The sequence below is a fragment of the Carcharhinus amblyrhynchos genome, chromosome 27 (genome assembly GCF_965287045.1).
Source record: "Carcharhinus amblyrhynchos chromosome 27, sCarAmb.v2.hapA, whole genome shotgun sequence".
Taxonomy (NCBI): Eukaryota; Metazoa; Chordata; class Chondrichthyes; order Carcharhiniformes; family Carcharhinidae; genus Carcharhinus; species Carcharhinus amblyrhynchos.
In genome coordinates, this window is record NC_137350.1 from 21613975 (window position 1) to 21626461 (window position 12487).

Here is a 12487-nt window from a genome sequence, read left to right on the forward strand (position 1 = left end):
GCATTAAGAGTAGTTTCTGAATCTGCACCTGATGCAAAATTCCCCTGCTTGCAGCATATATTGGAAATCCAGGCATTGCTCACATTTTTCCAAATTTGTGGTTGAAAAATTGTGCCATACGTGCATTTGAATATTTGGTAGATGCTACCAATGGATGAAATTCCCAACTGGATATTGAAAGGTCACCTCTATAGTTCTAAGAACGTAAGAAATAGGAGCAGGAGTAGGCCATCTAGCCCTTTGAACCTGCCCCCCCATTCAATAAGATCATGGCTGATCTGTCGTGACTCAGTTCCACTTTCCTGCTCCCTCCCCATAACCCTTAATCCCCTCGCTTATCAAAAACCCATCAACCCGCGTCTTAAAAATATTTAGCGAGGTAGCCTCCACCACTTCAACGGGCAGAGAATTCCAGAGATTCACCACCCTTTGAGTGAAGAAGTTCCTCCCCAACTCCGTTCTAAACCGCCCCCCCTTTACCTTGAGGCTGTGCCCTCTAGTCCTTCTGTCCTTTCTGGGTGGGAAGAGCCTCTCCACCTCTATCCTATCTATCCCATTCATCATCTTATATGTCTCAATGAGATCTCCCCTCATTCTTTGAAACTCTAACGAGTACAAGCCTAGTTTATTCAGCCTCTCCTCACAGTTCAACCCCAACTCCGGTATCAGCCTAGTAAACCTCCTCTGCATTCCCTCCAAGGCCAAAATATCCTTGCGTATCCTTTCTTATCTATAGGAGTGCATTAGCACTGTCAGTTCAATATTCTTCATTGAAGGGAAAAACACATACAGTTTAATATTTGTTAACACCAGATTCAGAATAATGGGACATTGAAAGATGTTACAGCATGTATCACAAAGATCCAGTAAGCAGCTGAGCCATTAAAATGAAGTGTAATGTGCGTGTGATCTTTTATCTGTGCTGAATTGATTCATCTTAGTTAAGATAGCAATGAATTTGATTTAATTTATTATTGTCACATGTATTAGTATACAGTGAAAAGTATTGTTTCTTGCATGCCATATGAACAAAGCATACTGTTCATAGAGATGGAAACAGAGTGCAGAATGTAATGCTATAGTCATAGCTCGAGTATAGAGAAAGATCAACTTAATGCAAAGTAGGTCCGTTCAAAAGTCTGATGGCAGCAGTGAAGAAGCTGTTCTTGAATCGTTTGGTACGTGACCTCAAACTTTTGTATGTTTTTCCTGATGGAAGATGGTGGAAGAGAGAATGTCCAGGGCGCATGGGGTCCTTAATTATGCTGGCTGCTTTGCCAAGGCAGTAGGAAGTATAGACAGAGTCAATGGATGGAAAGTTAGTTTACGTGATGGATTGGACTACATTCATAACCTTTTGTAATTTCTTGCAGTCTTGGTAGAGCAGGAGCCATACCAAGCTGTGATACCACCAGAAAGAATGCTTTCTACGGTGCATCTATAAAAGTTTGTGAGAGTCGTAGCTGACATTCCAAATTTCCTTAGTCTTCTGAGAAAATAGAGGTATTGGTGGGCTTTCTTAACTGTAGTGTCAGCATGGGGGGACCAGGATAGGTTGTTGGTGATCTGGACATCTTAAAACTTGAAGCTTTAAAGTTTCTGTCTTCTCTAATTTGGACAAAGAAAATCGACCATGTTTTTTGTTTCAGATTACTAACACCAACTCTTATTAGAAGTGCAAGTAAATAGATACTGCTTAAACACAGGTTTGGGGTTGACCATAAGGCTCTTCTTGCCTGTCTTTCCACGTTGTCAATTAGTTTTATGGTTCGCACTGTTGAGACTGACACAATAATATTAATTGGGTTAGCTGCCAGAGGGTGATCAGATGCCATTGAGCCAAACCACTGCAAGGACTTGATGACTTTAGAAAATGAAAAGAATTGAGAAAAAAATTGTTTTTTTCTAAACAAGATTTTAAGTTAATTGCAGTACTTCAATAAAGCAGTGCAGTTCAATCCAATCTGAAACTTTCCAGTTCTGGCATATTAGATATGGGGAGGAATTGAATGCACAACTAATGATTTCAATGTGTTATTATGTACAGAAAACAAATGCATATATAATAGAAACCAGATAAATTTTTGAAATGAACCGCAATGTATGTACTTGAACTTTCTTGTTCCCTTTGTCAATTTGCAATTTCTCTTTGTATTCTTGAGTTGAAACTACTGGATATGAAATCATGCTGTGAAATTAATGGACAATATATAGCAGTAATATTTGCACCAACTAACAATATAACTTGAATTTGTGTGTATTTGACAATCTTGAGATATCCCAAAGCACACCACCATCGTTAAGTGCTTCAGAAATGTTGCTACAGTTGTAAGCAAACGTCACAGTCAATTTCTTGGGTGACGGGTTAATTCTTGGTAGAACCTACAGCACAGAAACGAACGATTTGACTCGATACATCTTTGGCATTTATGCTGCACCTGAGCTACTTCCCTTCTTACTTCATCCATCCTATCAACATAATCTATGCCTTTCTGACTCGTCTCTAAATAGCTTCTGCTCGAAGGCGTCTATGCTGCTTGTCACATGTTATATATTCTCACTAACTGATTAGATTGGTTTCTACTGCATTCCTTATTGAAGTTATTACAACCCCAAGTTGTGGATCCTCAACACAAGGGTAGATATCCTTTCTGCCATCCTTTCTGAGCCCTTCGTAACGTTAGAGAGCTCCACTGGGCGACTTCTCCATCTTGTCTTTCCGAGGGAAAAGAGCCCCCTATATGTTCATCTTTCCTGATAGTTGTAGCCTCTCTATCCTGATACCATTCTTTTTTTTTGCGCTCTCCATATATTTCTGTAATATGGATAATAAAACTGTGCAAAATACGCCAGTGTGAAATACCTGTAAGGATCTATATAAGTTTAACATAATTTCTCTGCTTTTGACCAAAGCATTGGGAGAGCTCCCTTGTTTTTCTTTGAATAAGACTGTGGGATCATTTATCTGAGACGGAAGAAGAAACCCCAATTAACATGCCCCTCAGTACCTTACTGAAGTTTCAACTTTAATGACAAATACCACCTTTTTCTTTCAAAGTATGCATTTTTAACCTGCAATAAGTAGTGCTTTTTCAGTTTGTTACAAATAAGCATTTTTTTTCCTAGGAGATTGATTAGTAAAATGAGAGGTGCTGTGCCCAACATGCAGTTCTTAGTCATTGAACTCTTGTTATTACACTGTCATTTTGATGCTTTTGTCCAGATCTGTAATGCTTTGAACAGATGTTGCAACCTGAACATATGCATTGTTCATATCCTCTGATGATGCATCTGTCACTCTTAATTAGTCCACCCAATGTGGTGCTTTAGTCTCTAGCAATACTTTGTGATAATTTTTAAAAAATTTAAAGAAATAGAATTCAAGTTTTAAAAACTTTATTGTAGTAAGATGTATATGGAGTTTTTAAAAGAAACCGTGGGTGCAATTAATTTAGCCCCCGGAGGGAGGCGGGGTGATAGTGCTGTATAGAATCATAGAACCCTACAGTGCAGAAAGAGGCCCTTCAGCCCATCGAGTCTGCACTGACCACAATCCCACCCAGGCTCTACCCCCATATCCCTACATATTCTACCTGCTAATCCCTCTAACCTATGCATCTCAGGACACTAAGGTGCAATTTTAGCATTGCCAATCAACCTACTCTGCACATCTTTCGACTGTGGGAGGAAACCGGAGAACCTGGAGGAAACTCACGCAGACATGAGGAGAATGTGCAAACTCCACACAGACAGTGACCCGAGCCAGCAATTGAACCCACGTCCCTGGAGCTGTGAAGCAGCAGTGCTAACCACTGCGCTACTGTGCCGTCCAAAATCAGACAGGAAGGCACAAAATCAGATGGGAAGGCACAGGGTGGACAGTATGTCACATTCCTGATTCAATCCAATCAAGTAGAGACCTTCCTGCCTGGAATCCAATTGAGGCCTTTAATCGGCAGGCCTGCGAAAGGAGCCCTCCTTCCCTCCACAACAGCCACCACCCCTGACCTGATGGGCCTGGATGGCCCAGGTGAGTCCGCTTCATTCAGTGGCATTAACAGGACTGAAGATTTCCCAGCTCTGGCCAACATCTGTTAGAGACAGGAGCTTCATCTTTAAAGGCACAGAAACCCCGACTTCAGTCAGTTAATGCCTGATTCACATTTAATACCTTTGGAGATCCTGACCATACCTGTGGTGGTGTTGTCGTCAGCTTTCTGGATGGGCTACCACCATGGCTATTATATTGAGTCCTTTGTGTGCATCTCAGAACAAAAGTGGTCCAATTCCAGAAATAACATTGTATTGATTGCAGATTCCTTGCTAGCTTGTATTCAAATTCAAATTCAAAACACTCTTGTCTGAAATTCTGTGGCCGCTCACAACCGTCGTTGCCAGTGAGAATGGAGAGTTTGGCGCTTAGCCAAATCTCTGCTGACTGCAGTGGGATCGGAGAATCTCAGCTGCAGGCAAGGTCAGAGAATCCAGTTCTCTTTCTTTTTGATGGATAACTTAGAGACTTTTTTTACTATTGCTGTGCATTTGAAAAAGTTTACTGAATAATCAAAAAAATTTGATAAAAGCGGTTTTTAATAAAAAAAAACTTCAAAAGCTGTCAGTCAGAAAGCAACTATGATTGGTATTTCCCTGTGACCCATTTATGTGGATGGTTTCAGTCCTATTTTGGCCCAAAACTTCCAAGGTTGTGTGGGTAATGGAATAAAAACATCAGAGCCTAATTTAAGTGTCACAATTAGGAATCAGGCAGGCACTCTGACACCACAGAAAAATCCAACCAAAAAATTATTGACAGTAATCTGGTATAAACAATTGAAACTCAGATTTCTGATCAGGTACAAACACTATATACCCATTTATTGTGTATATCCCATTATCAAATCTGGTGTGTCCAGAAATTGTAAAACTGTTTCTTTTTTTTCTAAAATATGTTCTGTTTTTCACACAGCAGTTGACGTTAAATCCTCCCTGCCTGTGACTATGCAGACTGCTACCCCAGTTGACCTAAGGACAGACCCCAGAATCCCAATCCCAACTGTGGACCCTCTGCTTCGTGAGCAGCAGTTGCAGCACGAACTGCTAATGCTCAAGCAGCAGCAACAGATCCAGAAGCAGCTATTATTTGCTGAGTTCCAGAAACAGCATGAACACCTGACAAGACAGCATGAGGTTCAGCTTCAGGAACACCTAAAGGTACTTCCCATCATCTTTCCATGGTTTGTGCACAAATATGAGATTAGAATCTTAAGAAACTCAGTGTTAAACTTCACCCTTCACTGGAATGCTGACTGATATGCACCTTGTTGGATGTTATTTTCTAGAATAATATGTGAAACACAGACAGGAAAGTTCTGTATAATGTTTCCCGTGCCACTCCTCATTTGTCTTGCACATAGCATGATTTAAATTGAGACTGATGAAGTGTAGCATAACAAATGTGGACCAATGCTACTCTTGCAGGGAAAGTTATCATACCACTATTTACTTTTACAATAGTCCTTGCTTTAATCTTGCTTATTCTTGGGTATGTTTTATTTGATTATCCTTCATTTCACTACTTTTATCAATTTGCCATTTTTTTACGCAACATTATTTACTGGCGATTCAGATTCTAAAATTTCCTGCACTCCATTTACTTCACAGATTTAAGTATATAAATTCTCTAACAGAAAAAGTTAATCGTGCATTCATATTATCATTGCATCAAGTGTGTAATTGTACTTGAACATGTTTCTTAGGAATTGAAGCTCCACATTTCAAGCGTATTCTTTGATAATGGAGCAACTTCCTTTCAGTCAGTTGGGAGTGATGAGGTTTATTTTAGGATAGCTTTATTTTTATTGCTGTTCTACATCAGGCAATTAGAACTTACCCCATTTAGGTTCTTGTACATTCCTTGTACCAATCCAAAGTCTGCCGTAATCTCAGTATGATTTTTTTTAAAAACACATTTTTATAAGTTTAAGCTATAGCAATCCAAAATTCATTACTTTCATAGCAATTCTTTGATCTCTTCATATAGTAAAATATAAGCTTGCCCTAGAGGTATAGGAGCAGGTGTTTTCAGTGGTGTTCTTTAAATAATTAAATAGTTGGTCAATTGAACAGCTAATGTTTTAAATTGACATAAACCCAAATAAGAACTTTTGCGTTTAGGCTGCTGTTAGTTTGAACTTTTGAATTAATGTATTTTGATAATGATAAATAACGTGCAGAGATTTATTTTTAAAGATCTGAATGCAGCCAGATATCACATTCTTTAGAAATCGAGATATGCTCAATGGTGTGAGTAGTGGCAAAATAGGGAGACTGCATGGTTGTGCCCAGAAGTACAAACATTAATATTTTAATGTTTAGTCTTGTTTGTATAATAAGTATAATATCTTCCACAACACAAATATTCCTTGGCAGCAGCTGAGCTTTTCTGAGCACGCTATTCCAGAAATTGAGATAATGATGTTTAATTTAATTTTAATGTATTCTAAATAAGTTGTTGGTACTGTGAATGTCTGGAAACTTAATTGTATTGTTGATATATACTATATATGTAACATTTTGTGAAATATTATATGCTTTATGTTTACCTGGTCCTTTCTGTCATTTGTGCAAGCAACAACAGGAGATCCTAGCAGTGAAACGTCAGCAAGAACTGGAACAACAACGTAAGCTTGAACAGCAACGACATGAAGAGTTGGAGAAGCAGAGATTGGAGCAGCAATTGCTTATGCTTCGAAACAAAGAGAAAGGCAAGGAAAGTAAGGAAGCTATGTGTGAATGTGAGCTTTTGTGAAATCAAAAGCTGCTCCCCCATTCAGCTCTTTCAATCCTAAGAGTTTGGGGTGGAAAATCTCTGAAAAGGACCTATTATTTGATGCAGCAAGACAGTTTACTTCTGAGACAGGTACTTCAATTGTACTGACGTGGCAGTCTGGGAAATGCATTACAGCTGTTTTGAAGCTAATCAAGCCTTGGAGTATTTCACAATGTACCAGGGCAAAAAAAAGGGAATCCTGTTATTTCATACAACAAACCTCAAAGTGCGCACAAATATCTAACGAATGTAAAAGTAAATACATTGTGTAATGTAATTTGTCTGTGTTTGCTTAAAATTTATATATTTTTCCTTCCTGTTCTCTAGCTTGGCAGTGCAGTATTCTGGAGTGGTGTGGCAGATGGTGGTGGCATAGGATACATGAAGGAAGGAAAATAAGCAAACTAATTTCAGTATTTGGGTACCTCCTAATTTGGCAATGAGGATGTTCACAAGAGCAGCCTGAGATAACTTGCTCTAATTTATCCTTTGCTTCCATTTGCTCTGCACTTCTCCTGGTGTTGCAAACAAGATAATAAACTTGCACTGGGAAAGACTACCTCTGAATTCATAAGAACTGGATTGCTGCATTGTATTTAACATATACAGAGCTACTTAGTAAGGCTAGTTACATTTTATGCAATTCATGAAAGATCTGTTGGACATTATGATGAACCATCATGAAAGAGCAAACTAAACTTCGGATATTTAAAATTATGATACTTAAATCATTATTGCACTTAAAGTGCAATAATGGTTACTACTGCTGGGTAATCTTATCCACGAAGAGCTAGCATCAATCTAAATAGTTCTTGCAAATTAGTGGTTTCTTCATTATTAAATTGTGAGTGAAATAAATGGTTTTTAACTGCAATTAATAATAGGGTGTTGGTAAAATTTGGTATACTATATATTATAATTATTTAGGCATATTTGGTAAAGAAACATATTCCACGTACATTACTGCAATAATGAACATAGAACATTACACTGCAGTACAAGCCCTTTGGCCCTTGATGTTGCGCCGACCTGTGAAACCAATCTAAAGCCCATTTAACCTACACTATTGCAATATCATCCATATGTTTATTCAATGACTATTTAAATACCCTTAATGTTGGCGAGTCCACTACTGTTGCAGGCAGGGCATTCCAAACCTTTACTACTCTCTGACTAAAGAACCTGCCTCTGACATCTGTCCTATATCTATCACCCCTCGATTTAGAGCTATGTCCCCTCATGCTAGCCATCTCCATCTGAGGAAAAAGATATCACTGTCCACCCTATCTAATCCTCTGATCATCTTATATGCCTCTATTAAGTCATCTCTTAACCTTCTTCTCTGTAACGAAAACAGCCTGAAGTCCCTCAGCCTTTCCTCATAAGACCTTCCCGCCATATCAGGCAACATCCTGATAAATCTCCTCTGCACCCTTTCCAATGCTTCCACATCCTTCCTATAATGCGACCACAACTGCTACGCAATACTCCAGGTGCGGCCGCACCAGAGTTTTGTACAGCTGCAACGTGACCTCATGGCTCCAAAATTCAAGCCCTCTACCAATAAAAGCTAATGAAGTTTAGTAAGATTTTAATAAGTATATATATATATTTTTGCAGCCACTCTATTTAACGAATATCTTCAGAAAGAATTCTGAGTAATTTCAATGTTAAAACATTAAAATGTTCAAACTTTTAAAACCTATGTTGTAGTATTTTTAAAATAATTTTCTTAATTGTTCTGTATTTAATGTCAAAAATCCCAAATAATTTTGATTAACTTGAATACATAATTTTCACAAACTGTTTTACTATATTATTGTTGAACCATGAATCAAACTAATGCAGATCCCAATTTCAGCCTTTTGTCATATCTAGAGTGGCAGGAAGGAAAAACAACAATAATAGTTTGTTAGATCCACTGAAGTGTTTTTATTAAATTTGATCAGCATTGATCAATAAAAAGTCACAATATTTACTGTGCCAGGAATATTTCAATTGACTAATAAATAAGAACATAAGAAATAGGAGCAGGAGTAGGCCATCTAGCCCTTCGAGCCTGCCCCGCCATTCAATAAGATCATGGCTGATAAATACCTTTCACAAAAATGATTCTGGGGATAAAGAACTGTAGCTGTGAAGGTAAATTGGAGAGGTTGGGACTGTTATCCTTAGAAAAGAAAGCTGAGAGGAGACTTGATAGAGATATTCAAGCTCGTGAAGAGTTTGAACAGACTAAATAGTGAGAAACTGTTCCCACTCAAGAAAGCATCAAGAACTAGAGAACACAGATTCAAGATAATTGACAAAAAGGATTAAAAATTGTGTGAGGAAACATTTTTTTCACCCAGACGTAGTTGGAATCTGGAACAAATTTCTTGAAAGGGTGTTGGAGGCAAGTTCGATCGAGGTATTCAAAGGGGAATTGAATTGCTATCTGAAAAAAAAGAATGTGCAAGTTTTTAGGGATAAAGCAGGAGAGTGAGATTAGGAGGAATACTCTTTCAAAGAGCCAGTGCCGATTTGATGGGCCAAATGGGCATCTTTGCATGGTAAAGATTCTGTGATACTGCACACCAAAATGTATTTGTTGTAGATTCTGTATTCTCATGTATGTCATCTTTCTACTCTTCAGGTGCAATAGCTAGTACAGAGGTCAAATTAAAACTTCAGGAGTTCCTACTAAGTAAAACTGCCTCGAAGGATTCTGTGACCAGTGGATTGAATCATTCCCTCCCTCAGCACACCAAAAGCTGGTACTATATGTGCATATTCATACCATAAGTTATGTCTCCTATACATGTAATAACTTAATAGATTTTATGCCTTCATGCTCTGTTTTCACACTGAATTTGAAAATGTTCTGGCAAAGATCTCAAGAAAGAATCTGTCTTCAATTCAACCATATATTTTCCATTGAGACACATTAGGGATGATATGATGGTAGAGTAGCTTTTCACATGTCAAGATAAGGAAATCTATTGCAACTGTAATCTAGTACAGCTGTGCCCAATATTTTTCTAAACATCACTTCTACATCCTTACAATAAGAACGGACAAAATTGATCCAAGAAGTAAATGAAAAGTTAAGTAATAGATTGACATGGTGATCACAAGACTAATGCAGATGAGAATGGCCATTCAGTTCATCTTAGTATACCTGTCCAGCAAGACTCTGTAGTCCCCAGTTATCTAAACTGTTGAATGATTCCTGGGTTTTTGCCTCCACTATTCTACCTGAAGGTCTATTCTTATGTCAATTCTTCTTCTAATTAAGATTTCCTGACCTGAATTTGTCACCTCATCCTGTTCTATTTTTTCTGTGCCATTTGCTTTCTTTAAGGTTCACTGCTCAAATGCTAAAGTTTACATTATGGTATTTAAGCTGATTTATCTTTACAATATGGCAGAAAGTTTTTCTATCCCAAACCTTTTTTATATGTTAAAAAAAAATGAGTTGTAATAAAGTGTTTATAATCACAGATCCTCAATCTGACAAAACATTTCTGTTGCTTATTCCTGTATATCTCATTCTGTACAGCAAAGTCCTCTTTATCTCACCTATTTTTCTCTTGTCAGTTTTCTGACAATCCCACATGCTTTTTCATACTTCACCAAATGGACATTGATCTGCATGTTTTGATTTGAATGTGTGTGGGCCATTTTAACTACAGGAGTCATAGAAAGTGACTCCAACTCAAGGATGTTGATGGCAGTTGTAGTTTCTGTAATGATAGTATCGTTGATAATTGAACTGGGTATCTTCCTGCTCTCAGAAACTATCAAGATAAGCTTGAGTACCCATTTAAGATAGCACAGTGCACTTCTAAATGCCTACAACTTTGTGGTGAGCCGCCTTCCTGAACTGTTGCAAACCATCTGTTGTAGGCACATCCATAGTGCTATTGGAAAGGAAGCTCCAGGTTTGTGACCCAACAATAGTGAAGAAATGGCGATGTAGTTACAGAATGTTGGGTAGCTTGGAGAGGAACTTGTCAATGACACCATTGCATCTTGCCCTTGGCCTTCTGGATGGTAGAGGTCACAGGTTTGGAAGGTGTTGGTGAAGAAGGCCTTTTGAGTTGCTGCAGTGCCTCTTGTATGTGGTACAATGGTGGTGGAGGATGTGAATGTTTAGGTTGGTGGATGGGGTGCTGATCAAGCTAGGGCTTCTTGAACCCTCAGTCAGTAAAATCTTGCCTTGATATTAAAGACAGTCATTCTCGTCTTACCTCTGGCATTCAGCTCTTTTGTCTGTGTTTGGACCAAGGCTGTAATCAGGTCAAGAGCCAGGTGACCATGGCGGGACTCAAACTAGTCATCATTGAGCAGCTTGCTGCTGAGTAAGTGCCACTTGATAACACTTTTAATGACGCTGTCCATCATTTTATTGATGATTCAGAATAGGCATTAGTTATAAAGATTGGATTTGTCCTGCTTTTTGTGGACAGAACCATGGCAATTTTCCACCTTGCCTGGGTAGATGGAACGACTTGGCTTGGGATGCACCCAGCTCTGGAGCACAAGACTTCAGCACCACTGCCTTTTCTGTATTCAGTTCCTTCAGCTGTTTCTTGATATCATGTGGAGTGAATCAAATTGGCTGATGACTAGCATCTGTGATGCTGTAAACCTCCAGGAGGAGGCTGAGATGTATAAGCCACTCAACACTTATGGCTGAAAATGGTTGCAAATGTTTCACTCTTGTCATTCACACTGACATGCTAGGCTCCCACACATATTGAGAGTGAGGATATTTGTGGAGTCTTTTCTGGTTAGTTGGTTATTGTCCACCACAATTCACAACCGGATTTGACAAAGCTATAGAGGTTTGATATGATCCATTGATTGTCAGATTGCATGCTGCCTCCACTATTTAGCATGCATGTTGTCCTATATTGTGCTGCACTAGGCAAGCACCTCATTTTTAGGTGTGCCTGGTACTTCTGATATGCTCTTATGCATTCATATTATATCAGGGTTGATTTCCTGTCTTTATGGTAACAGCAGAGGGAGGAGTATGCCGCATTATGACACTTCATGGGGTCCGTAATTAATGTTGAGGAACCCCAGGGCAATTCCCTCCTAACTGTATCCCACTGTACCCTACCTCTGCTGGGTGTATCCTGCTGGTGGGACAGGACATACCCAGATGTGGTGATGGTAGAGTCTTAAGACAGTGCCTTGGGGAATGATTTGTTTGACCATGTGAAGCTGTTGCACGACTAGTCTGTGGGAGAGCTCTTCCAATTTTAACACAAGCCTCCAGATGTTAGTAAGGAGGACTTTGGCAGGTTGACTGGGCAGTCCATGCTGTTGTTTTTGGTGCTTAGGCTGTAATTGGGTAGTCAGCCCAGTCTCATTCCTTCTCAACTTTTCTGTTGAGGTTTTGTACAACTGAGTGGATTGTTAGGCTGTTTCGGAGGGTAGCTAAAAGTAAAGCTGTGGGTCTGGAATCACACACAGTCTACACCATATAAGAACAGAAGATTTCCTCCCTTAAAGAACAGTTGGGGTTTTATGACAATCTGGTAATTTCATGGTCACTATTCCTGACCAGCTTTTCATTCCAGATTAATACCAGCTGCTTTGGCATATGTATCCTTGTCTCCAGAGCATTAACTCAGACCCCTACATTTCTAATCCAGTAACGTTGCC

General features: G+C 39.0%; 1 protein-coding gene across 14 annotated transcripts in view; it reads left to right on the forward strand.

The window, feature by feature from the left end:
* Window positions 1-12487, forward strand: part of hdac5 (histone deacetylase 5) — a 303715-nt gene that overhangs the window by 181812 nt on the left and 109416 nt on the right. For 10 of the 14 annotated variants that reach the window (XM_080213636.1, XM_080213634.1, XM_080213638.1 and 7 more), the window contains 3 exons: window positions 4967-5211; window positions 6629-6773; window positions 9465-9585. In XM_080213636.1, coding sequence (XP_080069762.1) covers window positions 4967-5211; window positions 6629-6773; window positions 9465-9585 — 511 coding nt within the window. The remainder of the gene's footprint in view (window positions 1-4966; window positions 5212-6628; window positions 6774-9464; window positions 9586-12487) is intronic. The other 4 variants (XM_080213639.1, XM_080213630.1, XM_080213643.1 and 1 more) reach the window with 2 other exon arrangements.